This window comes from Fusarium oxysporum, chromosome 7 (genome assembly GCF_000149955.1).
Source record: "Fusarium oxysporum f. sp. lycopersici 4287 chromosome 7, whole genome shotgun sequence".
Lineage (NCBI taxonomy): Eukaryota > Fungi > Ascomycota > Sordariomycetes > Hypocreales > Nectriaceae > Fusarium > Fusarium oxysporum.
In genome coordinates, this window is record NC_030992.1 from 283374 (window position 1) to 298686 (window position 15313).

Consider the following 15313-nt stretch of genomic DNA (forward strand, 5'->3'; position numbering starts at 1 on the left):
GTTCTATTACATGCCCCGAATGTATCTACAGTTGAAAAGGACTTATTGCAGTTGTTCTCCAGGCTGATCATTGAACGAGTCAAAGTCCAGGCTATCCGCCCAAAGCCATAGCTGACTTGCATCCACTAGCCCCGAATCCACGAGGGCGGACATGTCGCCGTCCCAATTGAATGTGCCCACATTCCCTTGATCCCCATCTGTCTCGTTGTTACTAGAGACAGCGGTCTGTGGCAGTATGTTTTCTGCTGTAGTCGGCGTAGGAATATGCTGCCTAAAGACTATCATCACATCGTTAGCTCACTCTCCACATTATCTATCTGTGTATTGGAAGAGCAACACTCTACTTACCTTCTTGAATCGGCTCCAAACCTCGCTCGACTCTAGACTCGCTTGGACCAGTTATAGTCGTACTTGGTGTGGGTGCTATTGTTCGGCTTGCTGCCGAGGAGCTTCGGTTAGATGATACTGTACCCCTATTGGTAGGAGCGGTATGGGGGCCTGGATAACTCGTTCTTCCGGTGATTAAATCCGTCTCCTGCCGCAGTATAACCTCGACAAGACCATCAATGATACCCAGACTCTGTTCTGAGATAAGCTGGCCGCTATAAAGACCAGCTGTCGTCTCTCGACACATGCGCGTGATATGCATGACACCTGTTTTTGCTCGCGAACCCATTTCCGTGAGAGGCTGCGACAGGCATATAGCGCAAAGAACAACTCCAGCTGTAAACATGGTCATGCCAACATGTACGTCGGCATGAGTTCTTCTGCAAGCGTCTAGAATCTGGGGATGTTGGGACAGTTCAGATGTATCCATGGCTGAGGTGAAGATCTGCTGCAGAGAGGTGCTGTTTTTTGGTGACATAGACATGTCGTCGATGTTGCTGAAGACGGCTGTGCGATGCAGAATAATCTGTAGGTTGTCGTAGGTGAGCTGTAGACTAAGGGCGTGGATCTCAGTTGGTTTAACTACACTTCGGTCCATGGACTGCGCTTGGCCGCTGAGAGTTAGGACGTTGGGCAGCTCGTGGCGCCACTGTAGCATACGTTGGTGTATTGTTTCAATCGACTCACACCTACTACTTTGTCTCTTCCGCCCCAGGAATGCACCCATAATTCTATAGAGGCGAAACTTGTGTTGGTGATAGAGGATCAGGGGTTTAGCAGGGACATGCGTTTGGCCATCGATGTCAATATCGGAGATCATCTCGACTTGGCAGTCAGAGTCGTCAATAATACAGGGGCGCCCGAACGCAACGGCGGCATATCTATTGATGAAAGCCCTAGTTAGCGTACATACCTATAGACATGAAAAAATCGTGTTTCTAGGGCCTTGCTTACTTGTCAAAGACTTCCAATGTCCACCAAGTGCGTCGCTTAACTTCTCGCGCTAGCTGAGACGCCTCTTTCCAGAAGCTCTCACGGTGTAAACCAATGACCTGGGCGATTTTGACTCCCATGCCACAAATACCTAGTCCGGTTGTCGGCCGCGTGTAAAATATGAAGCTCCCAAGCAAGATACATATTTGAACAGTCTCTACAGTCTGGCATCCAACAATCTGCAAGAACTTTGTCTCGATAACAGTAATAAGATCCCGGGAAAGTTGCCGGTATTGAGGACTCATCTGATTATCAGGATCCTTGAGTGCTGCGTAATGTGCTCCTAGTGCTACTACGAGGAGCCATGTCCAATAGAATGTTGTATCTTGGTATTTGATCTGGGTTTGTTGCAACATCTCTGCGTATCTACGGCGAAAGGTCTCTTCGTGGAATACCATCATGAACCAGTTCACGGAACAGAAGAAGCTGTCGACCAAGTGTTCCACGTCATGGTCCGCAGGTAGTTCCACGCCTACTACGTTACGCCAATGCTTGGCAGAGAGCGTGGTGTTGGCATTGGGGAGCTTCGTTCCGCCGGGCAGTGAAGAGGTATCATGGCGCAAGTCCTGGTTTGAGCCATTCCCGCGTATCATCTGGCATTATCGTACAGGTCTTAGCTCGCGCTCTAGTGTATGGAAATTTTGCTCTGGACCTACGAGAGTACTTAGGTCAACGATACTAGACTCCGGGAGTATAGGTGAGCCTGAAGCCCCAACATATCTACTCCTGTAGTTAGTCTGGTCAGATGAGGATAACGTGATGTCCCCTGATGCCAGGTCGCGAGGTATACACTGAGCACCCGCGCGGATACAGTGTACGCAAGGTCTCTCTGAATCGCACTGCGAATTGGTCAGCGAAAGAAGTGACGAGATTGTGGGTCATAGAGGATACGAACCCCGAGCTTGCGCTTTCGACAGCGTTCGCAAGCCGAAGAGACTTTTTGTCGCTTCCTTAGAGATGCAGACATCGTGGGATCTTGTGTCAAAGGACTGACTTGGACGTGATGGTTCCGACAGAAGAGCTTAGTCGGATGCTCAATGTGGTGAAGGGTCCGTCGGTGGCTCTATACCCCTCATTTCCCCCACAGTGGCCGGGCGGTGACGGAGCTCACTATGCCGCTTATGTACGGTACGACACAGCTATAGCTGAAACGAAGCACAAACGCAGTGGATTAACTCAAGATGGATTTGGACAGTGAATGCAGTAAATTATGGAAGAGGAAGAATGCCTTCTCATATACCTTGATTAGCTGTCTTCAGTATTTTCTTACGATTTGGAAGAGAGCATGGGTACTGATCTAACAACTAAACATCAAACAGTCACATGCAAACCACTTAACTTTCCCACTAAGTTCCAAGTTAGTTGTAATCAGCGGAGCAAAAGTCATAGGAAATGAAACTGGTATGGTAACGGGCGTGGCAGTAACCTCATTTACAACTTGTGTTAGAACCTAACTAGGTAGCCCTTCCTACAATAAGCGCACTTTTTCTTCGGCTGATTCGAGACCCTATTTGTTGACCTCCTCCAGCAGCGTCTTGGCGGCCAGCTTGCCCAAGTTATTCGAAGCTAGCGGCGAATCGCCCGTCAACAGCAGACGGTCCCTATGACATTCACCAGAAATAGTCTTGTTGATCGGCGTGACCCCGAGCTTCTTCAGTCGCTCACCAACCAGCCATTCCATCTTGCCAGGGATATAGCCAATGCCGATATTAGCACCCTGGTCCAGCGAGTCGGGGAAGACATCGACGCTGTAACCCTCGTAAATAAACTTGGAGCCCTCAGGCTTGCCAACATCCGCGGCGAGAATACTAGCAGGCCCGTGGCAAAGCGTGATAAAAAAGCGATCATTGGCGTGAGCCCAGCGGAGTACGTCACCGACTGTCTTGCTAAAAGGTATGCCGTTGAGAGCGCCGTGACCACCGGGAATAAAGACTGCCAGGTAAGGAGTATCTTGATTAAACCCCTTGCCGTCTTTACCATTCCAGACCTCAGACAAGTTAAGCGGGCTGCGAAGCTTCTGCTTGTACTTGTCGTAAATTGACTTCACAGCCTCATCCTCCTTAGGAAAAGCCCACATCTCAAGCTTGACTGGATCTCCCGAGAGAGTAGCCACATCGATGTCGAAGCCAGCAGCATCAAGATGATACATAGGCAGAAGCATCTCGACTGGGTGGTTACCAGTGGAAAAGAACTTGCCGTCTGCCATCTTGAGATAGCGCTCCTGGGTGCCGATCATCAGAATCTTCCACTTGCCGCCGGTGTATTTGTTGGGATAGTCGGCGCCGTCAAAGTCTGTTTTGGCGGTAACATACTGCGTGAGGGAGAAAGGTGAGGGGAAGTAGGCGTCATCTTCCGCTGTGTCACGGACGGGAGTCTTATCGTCTTGTTTGGACATTGTGATGAGTTGTAGAGCCAGGTGTTTGAAGAATTGGTGTAAATAGTGGATGAGATGACTGAGATGAGTTGAAGGCGTAAACTTAATAGTTGTTGCGAAACAGTTCGGAACGGTTGGAAAGTGTCTTCTTATAGCTGTTGAAGCTCTACGTACGTGGCGGGCTCCAAGGTGAGGAGTACTGCATATTGCTGAACGATAAGGTTTGACTCAATCGTTAGCTACCTTGTCTAGTCCCTGGATGGGAGCTGCGGATAGATCACTATTGGCTAGACATGCTTACCAACTCCGTCGGAGATACCATTAGCGTTCCGACGGAACCAGGGGTGTCAGACGGAGGAGTACACTAGCCAATCAATCATCTAGGCTCTATGCCGTGTCTTAGTGCCCCCGCAACAACGCGAAACCGAACTCTCGACGGAACTTCCCTCATTACGTCAATGGTTTTCGGCATATAATACATCTTCAAGCCCCTCAATAAGCCATCTGAGCTTCCTTTCAGAGTTCACAAGACGACATAGCTGACAAGTAACGCCTTAGATATGACTACTGATTACAAGTTTGAAGGATGGATGGGCGAGGATGAACGATCAGCGGAAGGGAATATGGTTTGGCAAGAGTACGAGCCGAAGAAGTGGGAGGAGACTGACGTTGATATCCGCATCACCCATTGTGGTATTTGCGGCTCTGACATTCACGTCCTCCGTTCTGGCTGGGTAAGTTTAAACGAAGGTTATTGTTACATGAGACACCACTGATCAATGACTTTCTACTATAGCGTCAAGCTCCATACCCGGTCGTTGTAGGCCATGAGATCGTCGGCGTTGCTGTTCGGGTTGGCAGCCAAAGCTGAAGGCGGCATCAAAGTCGGCGACATCGTCGGTGTTGGTGCTCAATCCGACGCTTGCCTCAATCGCAAGTTGGGCGATGACAACAAGGAGCGCCCTGGCTGCAATGAGTGCGCCTCTGGAGAAGAGAATTACTGCGCCCGCATGGCCCCAACGTACGGCTCAAATTTCCTATCCACAGGTGATAAGACACAGGGTGGATATGCTCGTTATCACCGTTGTCCTTCGCACTTTGTCTTCCGCATCCCCGAGGGTGTTGCACCAGAGCACGCAGCGCCGCTTCTTTGTGGTGGCGTAACTGTCTATTCCCCTCTTAAGCAATTTGGTGCCGGGCCTGGTAAGAAGGTCGGTATCGTCGGCGTTGGAGGTTTAGGTCACTTTGCTGTTCTCTTTGCTCGTGCGCTTGGGGCCGATGAGGTTGTAGGTATCTCCCGTAGAGAGAGCAAGAGGCAGGAAGCCATGGATCTTGGATGCACAGATTATATCGCAACGGCGGATGAGGAGGGATGGGAAACGAAGAATTCTCGGAGGCTTGACCTCATCATCTCAACTGTCTCGTCTCCCAAGGTATGCTGCCCCTTCCAGATCGGGTCGATTGACCACTAATGGGCTTTACTACAGATGCCTCTTGCTGATTATATCGGCCTCTTACGGCTAGACGGCACTCTCGTCCAAGTCGGGCTTCCTGAAGGCCAACTCCCATTCCGACCTGGCAGCCTCACCGGCGCACGCCGTAGAATCGCTGGCTCAAGCATTGGATCGCCAGCTGAGATCAAAGAGATGCTGCAGCTTGTCGCAGATAAGAAGGTCAAGCCTTGGGTTGAAACGCGTCCTATGTCTGAAGCAAATCAGGCCATTGTTGATTTTGAGGCTGGCAAGCCGCGATTTCGCTATGTTTTAGTTAACTAGAATTTATCTAATTACTCTCTGTAATCACAATAAGGCTGTTGAATAATACTAAATATAATATAAAGTATTTTTTGACGCCGCAGGAAGGAATGTAAAATGGGGATATGCTTGAACTTGAGCCTGTTGATGTCTGTTAGAGGACCTGTTATGTAGTCATTGACTACCGAGACCGGATGACCGTGACCGGGTTGACCGTTGTTGATGGTGATTATGCAGCGGCTTATCTTGTGATAGAAGTTGGGGTTCCTGGCTTATTTTGATGTGGTCTTTTGGGGTTGGAGCCTTGGTGGTGATTGCCTTGACTGGGTGACGATGGAGAGGGCATTTGGCCTTCCAAGGATGGGGAAAATATCTTCTTTATGCTCGTGGATTAAGGCCACTTAGTTAGTTAGATCTTAAGGTTTAAGGCAGTAGCTGTGTAATCTGCTGAGACTTAATATTAAGGTTATTGTGTTTTTTGGCGTAGTATATAACGCCTTATATTGTGTTATGTTAAAAACAAACACCTTATTTTATTATCTTGCTTTAAGGCCTTTGGCTTTACTTTACGCGTTACTAGACTGGCATTTTGACTTTTAAATAAAGTATTTTGAATATTAAATTTAATAAATATATTTACTTTTAAGTTTATAAATACTAATAATAATTATCTACTTTTTATACAGAGTTAATAAGGCTTAGTACTCTTAATATATATAATATATATAACTTAAGCTAGTTAATAATACTATTAAGGCTATTATAAGCATTTATATTAGCTAGCTAGGAGCTTTAGGTGACTATTTTAAGTAAGAGAGAGGGGTCTTATTAAAACTATACTAGGTTCTAAGCAGGATGTTATTTATGTCTAAACCATGAGTCATACTAGCGTGGCGCGTCTAGTATTAAAATGGTACCTTGAGCATCTCCCTGTTCACTCTTATCAATAAGAAATCAATGATTGCGCTCCAATGAGATGTGTGTTGTTAACGGGGAAGTGGGAACGCCCTGGCCAGTTTCCTTTAATGTGGCCTCCAACTATACCCGGAGTTAAGGTTGGCGATAATCTTATGTCCAGGACCGGACAACCAACAAAAGTAACAACCGATGCCAATATCAATGTGTATTAAAGCACCATGGTCTGTAATTATCCTTCAAATATTTCCATTCATATAGCCTTTAACTGCATCTTGCTATTTAACTCCACAATACCGCAAACCTCTTCCCCATCATGACTTCAACTACAGAAACGCTGAATCGATCTGCGGTACTGCCTCACCTAAAGGCTCATCCCATGATCATTACCTCCTCATCAGTTCCTGTTCCAACTGGGAATGAGATACTGATTCGTGTACGAGCCGTTGCTATCAACCCAGCCGACTACGCTATTCAAAAGCTCGGCATTGTCATCAAACCCGAGTTCTACCCTTACACCAACGGTACCGATGTGTCTGGAGAAGTCGTCTCTGTTGGGCCTGATCAGGTGAGGTTTAAGCCTGGAGACCGTGTAGTGGGCCATGCGATGGCATGGCAGAAAGGCGAGAACAAGTATGGGGCCTTCCAAGATTACTCGATCATGGTTGAGCCTATGGTAGCCAAGATCCCATATCACATACCTTTCAAGGAAGCAGCAGTTCTTCCGATGGGTCTCGCAACATCATCTGCTATGCTGTTCAGTCCAACTTTGATGGGCCTAGATCTACCCATGGCTGGAACCGAGATGAACTCCAAGGGGAAAGTCGTGGTAGTTTGGGGAGGTAGCTCAAGTGTTGGGTCGAATGCCATCCAGACGGCGAAAGCAGCTGGATATATCATTGCGGCTACGGCGAGCGAGCATAACCACGGGTTAATGAGAGAGATGAACGTGGACTATGTCTTTGACTACAAGAAAGATGGCATTGTGGAAGAGATTATAAACACTTTGAGCGGCATCGGCGATCTTGCAGGAGTTTATTGTGCTGTATATTCGGATACTGCCATTACGGCTTGTGCAACAATTGCAGACAGACTTCAGGGAAAGAAATGTCTGGGAACTATACTTCCTCCTGGTTTGCCGGTCCCTGGAACGATACCAGACGGCGTGCAAGTTTTAATCAATGACCATGTTCTTCCAGGATCGACCGAGACTGGGAAAAGAATATGGGTTGATTGGCTTCCAGGAGCTCTCGAAGATGGGACCATGAAGTGTATGCCCCATCCTGAGGTTGTTGGCAAAGGGCTTGAGGAAATCCAGGACGCTGTAGATGCGATTGGCAAAGGCGTGAGTGGAAAGAAGCTAGTAGTTGAGCTTTAGAGTATATATAAGGCAAAACGATAGCGTCTAGTGCTAGGATAAACCTTTTTCTATTCATAACCATATTCTGGTTACTTTTTAGCTCACTTCACCTTTTTCGTTCGGCGAAATACAAAGGGCTGTATGCGTATTGGTAGGCGGCCAATCGTTTCAAAGCACTTGACGCCGAGGCAGATTCACTTGTGGCTGTGCATCAACGAGGCGTTAAACAGGGCTGCCATTTTTTCAAGGAGTTCTCAGAAGCCAGGCTGCATCTTGACATTGCATCCCAATAATCGTGCTCCCATTTAATCTCATCACATCACATTCGCGCACAGTTGACTTTAGTGGCCTCGCAAATGGATGTGGACGATCAAGACACGGCACGAGCCTGTAAAAGGATACGCCTGCAATCCCCAGAGCCAGACGTTTATGAGAATTTCGGAGACATTCTCTTGTCAGACTCTGAATTGTTTCCTCAGCTCACGTGCGACAGCGGTTTCTCGGCCAGCATCTTAGAGCCTACAAAAGAAAATAAAGATGAATCTAGACTTGAGATCGTAGGCGAAGCACTGGTCGCAGAGACAATTCGCGATGTCTGCCTCGGAATGGTGAGCTTCAAGGTAATTACTTTAAATGTGCGCTGATTTGGAACAGATACCCTTGAAAGCCACATCGTCATTCTTTAAGAATCGAAAAGAGTCAGAAGCTACAGTCAACCTGCGACAGTGTGGCGCTATCTTGAAGCTCTGTACGGCAGACACGGGTGCATATGCCGGCATCGTCACGGAGGTGTTTCCGTTAGAGTTGCTAGACCGCCCTTCGGTAAAGCTAAGCGCTCTGTTAACTGCCCCAGCAGCTCTTCGCATCATAATGTTCAGCCATATTGAAGAAGCAGCGGAGATTGGAGCTCTCTTATCTAATAATGACCTTTTCCTTCAACATCCGTCATCTCGGGACATCGAATATTTTGAGCTGGAGGCGGAATACTTTAACCCGCATTATCTCGTTACTCCAGGGTCTCGCATGCCACAAATGGAAGACCTTGCTATCGAGTACAACGATAGTACATCAGATCCGTCTCTTACCTTGGACGAGCAGAAGAAAGGACAGTTGATGGGCGTTTTTGACACCGCAGCTGATCTTTCTATTCGACCGACGACCGATCCAAGCCCACGACTACAGACCAGCCTAAAAGAGTAATCGTGATGATTCCCCCATTCTCTCGTTGAAACTAATAAGCTGTAGCTATCAACTCAAAGCTCTTACGGTGATGAGCGAAAAGGAGTGTACCAACGTTGAAAGTCCCCAGAGTCCTTCGCTGTGGGTCGCACGCGATGCATTCACTGGGGGAGACAGGTATGATATCTCAACGTAACCTACAGGGGATGAAAGAATGGAAGTCTAAGAATGAACAGAGAATACCGCCACAGAATAACGGGACATAGGGTCGATGTTCCGCCCGTTTGTGCCGGAGGAATCCTTGCTGATGTCAGAAGACCCTTATACCCCTGCTCTACATAGCATATAGCTGACGTATTTTGCCTTACAGGAAATGGGTCTCGGGAAAACCCTCTGCGTACTGTCCCTCATTTGCTGGTCTCTGGACTTGTTGAGGGACACAGAAGCTCAAGGGAATGGTTCTGAGCCTTCGACAACATTGGTTGTCATACCTAAGAGCAGTACGGTCCGCGACGATGTTGTAACAGAGCTTTCACTAATAGCGAGCAGTGATTCCTGGCTGGCAAGTCCAGATCAAGAACCACATTGTCCCGGGTCAGATCCGTGGTGCCCTTTATCATGGTACTGGTAGACAAAGTCTTGCTAAGCATTTTCGAAACAATGACATTGTCTTGACAACATATCAGACCTTAAGGTCTGAGTGGGCTAACAAGGGTCCATTGTTCACAGAGCAATGGTTCCGCGTTGTTCTAGATGAAGGTCAGTATTCTTATCTCATCACCTCGTTCATGTGGTTAATGAATGCAGCCCATCGTATCGGTAACAGGTCAACTCAAGTATTTCAGGCCGCATGTGAGCTCCGGTCATCGAGGCGCTGGTGTCTCACGGGAACTCCTATTGTGAATTCCATCGATAACTACGGAGCATTACTAGCGTTCGTTCAGATGGAGCCTCTCGTTGCAAAGGCCAGATTCGATCGTTGGATATCCAATCCGATTCGAGATAATGTACAAGAAGGCCTTCGACAGCTCCGGATTCTAGTTGAAGCAACGTGTCTCCGTCGGACGAAATCTAGCATTTCACAAGCACTCCCTCCTCTGACAATCCGCGAAGAAAAGGTTAGCTTGCATCCATATGACCGCGCTCTTTACGATTTCTTCGAAAGTGAAGCTGCCAAAAACGCTGCCGATTCTTCTAACAACTATCCCGACAACCCTTCAGAGACGGGTAGGGAAAAGAAGAATGTTTTATCTCTGATCCACAATCTTCGCCGAATTTGCGATCACGGAGAGGATCTCTTATCAGCTTCGGACACTGAAGCGTGGAGGATGCGGAGAGGTCAAGGTCCAGATTTGCAAACTATACACTACAGTGGTACACAACAACTTGGAACGAATTATAGTGTGGATTCATACTGCAAAGCATCGCCGTCTGCTAAGGTGCAAAGATTGGTACACAAAATTCGATTAGAGCAAACGAACAACTTGGCAGGGCCGGCGACTCCACCGGTGAGAAGGTATTAGTGTCCAGCAAATACATACAAATATCGCTAATGATGATCAGCGTGGTTTTCAGTTACTGGACTAAGATGCTCGATTTTGTCCAAATCGCTCTTTTACAGGCTAGCTTCTTGTGTGAGAGAATTGATGGCCAGTACTCCATCAAGCAAAGAGAGAAGGCGCTGTCTAGATTTGCAAACGACCCTTGCTGTACTGTAATGCTGGCCACTATTGGGAGTGGCGGTGAAGGGTTGGTGTTTGGACGCCTGCAGTAAGCTAATGCTAACACTATAACCAATTTCTAGCATTGATCTAACCTCGGCTAATAATGTGCATCTTCTGGAGCCTCATTGGAACCCCATGGCCGAAGAGCAAGCGATCGCGCGTGTTCATCGACATCGGCCAGCAGCGGCACGTCACTGCCACAAGTTTATCACTCAGACTCGATCGAGGAGGTGAGTCGTATTCATCTACGTCTATTAGTCAAGTCAGTAGCTAGTAAGCATGGTCTAACTGCGTGGAGAAGTATGTTCAAAACATTCAAGTTAAGAAAACACAGCTTATTCAGGATACGTGGAGTGTCAATAACGACTCTAGTGGGAATGGTATGGACAATGAGACTTCAAGCGTATGTAGCCATATACGGAGGCAAATAGACCTCGGACTAACTGTTTTCAGAAGCTTGAGAAATGGCTCGCTCAGAGAAGTGAGATGTAAATGGAGATCCAAATAAGAACTCCGAGCTGCTTGTATGACACAAGATATTTCAATGGTATATTTAATCCATCTCTCAATCACTGTAAGAACCTTCACTTTCATTTTTCTTGTTTCTCTGACGTTCCTCTGTAGTTCTTTCAACTAACTGTTCCCATGTCAGCCCGAGCCACTTTGAGATTTCTCGTGCTCCTTTTTCGTCCCCAATCCTCTTTTTCGCCGTCCGCTTGTTGGGGTCTGCTCCTTGGAGAAGTAGGAACTCCATGAGATCTGCTGCTTGTTTTGTAGTCTTCCTCGATGCGATTTGCAAGGCTGTTAGACTGTTATAGCTGGACTGGATGTCAACTCCACAGCCATGTTGAATGGCATAACGCGCCAAATTGACGGAACAGCTGGAATCGGCAATACTTGGAAGAACTTTATGCCGGTCTCGCGCTTTTATTGTATGCAAAACCTTGTATTCTTCCCAAATCCCCAGCAGCATGCGTTCGCGGCTTGGGATATTGTCAGTGGTGCCTATAGCACCCTGCAACGCGAATGCCTGTGCAACTTCCACGCTGGTACCCGCAATGCCGAAGCCTGAAGCCAGTATTGGCCTCCATAGTTCAAAAAGACCCTCAGACTCCAATGCCATTAGGGTTCCGATTATGTCCTTCACTGCTACTCGAAAGTCGTGCGTATCCCTTAAACGCAAGTCCAGCGTCGCAACCCAGCGTAGCAGAATTTTGGACAAGCTGACACTCTTACTTCGCACTGTCCTCTCGGCTAGATCACTAAACCTTTTCCAGTCCAGATTATCTTTCGTGACAAATGCTCCCGTGAGTAACCCAGAGTCGTTGAACAGTTGTAGGATTGAGTGAGAACCCATTTTGGCAGCGTGGATTGCGACCTCTGTCTGCACTAAACGTTCTAAATTGCGCAAACGAGGTATCAGTGACGTTATAATCTCCAACCGGTTAGTTTCAATCAAATCAAACATAAGAGGTTGGAGTTCTTCGTCTTCAAGCTTTTCATAGGGGGCAGTATTTAACAAACCAGGATCTACAGCATGTGGGTGGCCACTTTTCAGATGGTCATCTCTCATCTTTCGTGAGATAAAGCCCTGGGTCGCAAAGCGGCAGCCTGGGTAGTTGCAGTTCCATGGCTTCTGATGATCCTTTTCGTGAGCTTGGCGGCCTGTCTTCGTTCCAAAGCCGTAACGCCGATAATGACAGCCCAAAAACCCGCATCTGAAGCACCTGGGTCCATAATGGTAAGAAAGTGATTTCAAAATGGAACATTTCTCATCATCGAGGTCATCGAGCCGCTCATGGAGAGCAATTGAAATTTTGGGAACGGAGAGCGGGCTGGTGTGAAACCACTGCTCCGCTATTGATCGGATTAGTCATTATTACCGGATCTCAAGGTCAATGAACTAACGATTATTGAGCTGAAAGTCTGACTTGGACGATGATGTCTGAAATTCAGTACAGCCCTTCAGCATCTCTACCAGAGCAGGCTCCTGATGCTTCAGGCCAAGAATGGCTGGGTGTAGGGAACTTTCTCTTTGGTCAGTCTCAGTGTAATGATCTGATGATCGTGTCTCGAGAAGTATTCTCAGCTGATCAATAAGAGTATCAGGTATGGTTTTTGAGCCAGATAAGGTCAAATACTCGTGGATTAAGTCAAGCCAGAAGCTCGATGAGAAGTGATGCAAGCGATATGCCCCCCAAATAATGTTGGCATCAATTTCATCTTCGGTGAGGTCTGGGTCATGGTGGCCCTGGCACATATACACCACGCAGCGAATAGCCAAGTCAAGCGCCATCTCAGAGAGAGTGATAGAGTTCTGGATCTTGGTGCTGAAGATGTATCTGACTGGTGTCAATCACTGATAGAGGGTGTTTTTCCTTTGACGTACTCTCGAACAGTAAAATGGACGAATTGAACATAACCATCTACTATATCGATAATCGGGCCGCAGATCTGTACAACATTGACCCTCGCTTGAACTCTCGGTAGCTTGAAAGGACAGTCGGGGTCAACAAGCAAGGTCTGCTCGATTTCTTTCAGTGTCATGGGTGATGGGGCACATCCCACCCAGCCAAGTATCGAGCGAGCAAGGTTTCTTCTTTGGAGATCTGGAGATGCATCAATCTGCTGTAGAACCCTACCATAACTAGACAAGTATTAGTAAGGCCACAAGTATATGAACAAAGCGCATACGCATCCTCCAGAGACGATGGGAGATGTTCGAGTTGGTTTTGTATGTCTCCGATATCGTTGATGTAATATACTATCCTGAAGATAACCTTAACATAAAGAAACATTCCTGTTATAATGTCATAAATTCTAGCTATAAGGCTTTGTGATTGCAAACCTAACAAGGTAACAAAAAACAAACCTTTTGCACGGAATGCTAGTGGTGCAGCCCAGCCTTGGAGCTGGTCTTGAACGTCTGGAACGAAGTCCCTCTCTTTGAACCATTCTCCCATAGTTTGGTTGATGAAAACCTGGATACTGCCAGCGTTATTCTTGTCGACCTGTATATCTATAGTCTTGCCGTCCAAATCGCCAGAGATGTCACTTTCGGCACGGCTAGTTAACAGGATGTGGCACTCTTCACATTCGCCACTGAGTCTCACGAGTTCCTTTATCAGCTTTGAGCGTTGTGTAGGCTCAATCTCATCTAAGCCGTCAATGATTACTCGCACAACGCCTGCACTCTGTATAAGCGTCCGAAATAGGGTTGCAGCGACCTTAAAATCGTTTCCCAGATGTTGCAGGTCTGATTGGCGTAGCATTGTCTTGAGGGAGAGGGATGTAGAGGCTAGTTGGAATATTAATGAATGGAGGATAGAGAGTGCGGAAATACGACTGTCGAGGTATGTGAGAAACGCGAACACGGTATGGGTACCATCCAATGACTGAGTGTGCTTGATCACGCTGCTTGCTAGCAGTGTCTTGCCTAGATAAGTAGCTAATTAGGAAATGTATCTTGGATCGTATTAGAACTATAGGCTCACCGGCTCCTGGGATACCTCGGAGCCATAAAATAGGCTTTGCTTTCTCCTTACCGGCGAGCCAATTCTGGAATGATAGGTCCCGGAAGAGCCATTTCCCGGTTCCATTGCAAACAGCTTCGCTGAAACGATACAAGTCGCCATCGTAGCTCTTAGGTGAGATATGTGCCCGATGACTCGCATATTCCTGGGCGATATTGTTCTCCTCTGTCTGTACGAAATGCTGCAATTCACGGTTTCGTAATTCGTCTGCTCTGCGTATCTCCTCCATACGAACTTCCTTTCTGATGAGGTCGCAATGGCTTGCCATGTGTTTTACCACGACCTGTATCCTGTCTCTGTGGCTTGGCCAGAACATCTCAAACACAACTCGGAGACCTTGCCTTCATTATCAAACCGGGTTGCAGAATCTAAAGTCTAGGAAACTTACGGCGCATACTAAAGAATTTGGTAGAGATCAAGTAGAACTGAAGAATATCGCGGAAATACAGCACTAACAGTTCCTGCAGACGATTGTTATCGGCGAATATTTCGGCTAGTTCGCAAAAGTCGGGTAGAATGTTCCCAATCTCTTCCAGCGTATTCAGAAGAGCATCGAATGACTGTTTAAGCACGTCGGCCTATAGCAACAGAAGCTTAATTGGGCCCCATATGAGCGCTAGGATGTCGGGCTTGGCTTGCACGAAGGTCTCAACGACACTACTGTATTCGCGAAGTCGAGATAGAAATGGTTCGATCTAAGGCAGGTGGCAAAGTCGACCGGACTTTGCCTGCTTGTCTTGAAGCTTCTGGATGTCCTGGTAGACTTGCTCGATGCTAGTTATTTGGACAATTTGGTCGTAGAAACTATGGCCTTTGAACTTATCCTTAAAATCAAGCATCGCCGCTTCAAAAGCGCGCTGTATAGTAGTCATGATGTTTCCAGCTTAAGCAAGTGCACAAGAATAAGAAGTATCAAGTTGTCGGATAAGCAACTTTGGGAAGAAGTTAGGCGAAGAACGGATGCGGGGGTTGAAAATGAGGCGACAGGATTAGGCTAAGCAAGGCACAATCGCCGCCTGTTGGTTTACAACTTTTAATTGCATATATTACATGCTGATATGTTAGTACGTAGTGTCAATTTATGGAAGTAGCTG

The 15313-nt window shown here is 47.2% G+C and overlaps 6 protein-coding genes across 8 annotated transcripts; 3 read left to right on the forward strand and 3 right to left on the reverse strand.

Moving 5' to 3' along the window:
• Positions 1-42: 42 nt before the first annotated feature.
• On the reverse strand, positions 43-2409 carry FOXG_04783 (uncharacterized protein; the record flags this gene model as incomplete). Its single annotated transcript, XM_018382823.1, has 5 exons — positions 2276-2409; positions 2037-2219; positions 1342-1973; positions 349-1268; positions 43-278 (listed from the first exon to the last, which is right to left on the reverse strand). Exons 1-5 carry the CDS (start codon positions 2345-2347, stop codon positions 43-45), a joined length of 2043 nt encoding a protein of 680 aa, XP_018239619.1. The 5' UTR covers positions 2348-2409.
• Positions 2410-2752: 343 nt separating this feature from the next.
• FOXG_04784 (chaperone hchA) lies at positions 2753-3970 on the reverse strand. Its single transcript, XM_018382824.1, has one exon. The coding sequence runs from the start codon at positions 3773-3775 to the stop codon at positions 2888-2890; it is 888 nt and encodes a 295-aa protein (XP_018239620.1). The 5' UTR covers positions 3776-3970; the 3' UTR covers positions 2753-2887.
• Positions 3971-4171: 201 nt separating this feature from the next.
• FOXG_04785 (uncharacterized protein) lies at positions 4172-5601 on the forward strand. Its single transcript, XM_018382825.1, has 3 exons — positions 4172-4488; positions 4551-5187; positions 5242-5601. Exons 2-3 carry the CDS (start codon positions 4582-4584, stop codon positions 5527-5529), a joined length of 894 nt encoding a protein of 297 aa, XP_018239621.1. The 5' UTR covers positions 4172-4488; positions 4551-4581; the 3' UTR covers positions 5530-5601.
• Positions 5602-6739: 1138 nt separating this feature from the next.
• FOXG_18903 (uncharacterized protein) lies at positions 6740-7801 on the forward strand (the record flags this gene model as incomplete). The annotated part of the gene is made up of 1 exon (XM_018399047.1): positions 6740-7801. The coding sequence occupies one exon, from the start codon at positions 6740-6742 to the stop codon at positions 7799-7801; it is 1062 nt and encodes a 353-aa protein (XP_018239622.1).
• Positions 7802-8059: 258 nt separating this feature from the next.
• Positions 8060-11643, forward strand: FOXG_18904 (uncharacterized protein). 2 transcript variants are annotated; one of them, XM_018399048.1, is made up of 12 exons: positions 8060-8391; positions 8438-8979; positions 9029-9139; positions 9199-9271; positions 9333-9462; positions 9512-9721; positions 9770-10478; positions 10526-10711; positions 10767-10916; positions 10988-11089; positions 11140-11260; positions 11311-11643. In XM_018399048.1, the coding sequence occupies exons 1-11, from the start codon at positions 8140-8142 to the stop codon at positions 11192-11194; spliced, it is 2520 nt and encodes an 839-aa protein (XP_018239623.1). In that variant the 5' UTR covers positions 8060-8139; the 3' UTR covers positions 11195-11260; positions 11311-11643. The 2 variants fall into 2 exon arrangements, with proteins under 2 accessions (XP_018239623.1, XP_018239624.1); XM_018399049.1 differs by having other exon boundaries at positions 11140-11233; positions 11311-11350.
• Positions 11159-15155, reverse strand: FOXG_04789 (uncharacterized protein). Of its 2 annotated transcripts, XM_018382826.1 has the most exons (7): positions 14608-14744; positions 14181-14555; positions 13559-14122; positions 13381-13486; positions 13076-13333; positions 12595-13028; positions 11159-12543 (listed from the first exon to the last, which is right to left on the reverse strand). In XM_018382826.1, the coding sequence occupies exons 1-7, from the start codon at positions 14612-14614 to the stop codon at positions 11252-11254; spliced, it is 3036 nt and encodes a 1011-aa protein (XP_018239625.1). In that variant the 5' UTR covers positions 14615-14744; the 3' UTR covers positions 11159-11251. The 2 variants fall into 2 exon arrangements, with proteins under 2 accessions (XP_018239625.1, XP_018239626.1); XM_018382827.1 differs by having other exon boundaries at positions 13559-14555; positions 14608-15155.
• Positions 15156-15313: the final 158 nt, after the last annotated feature.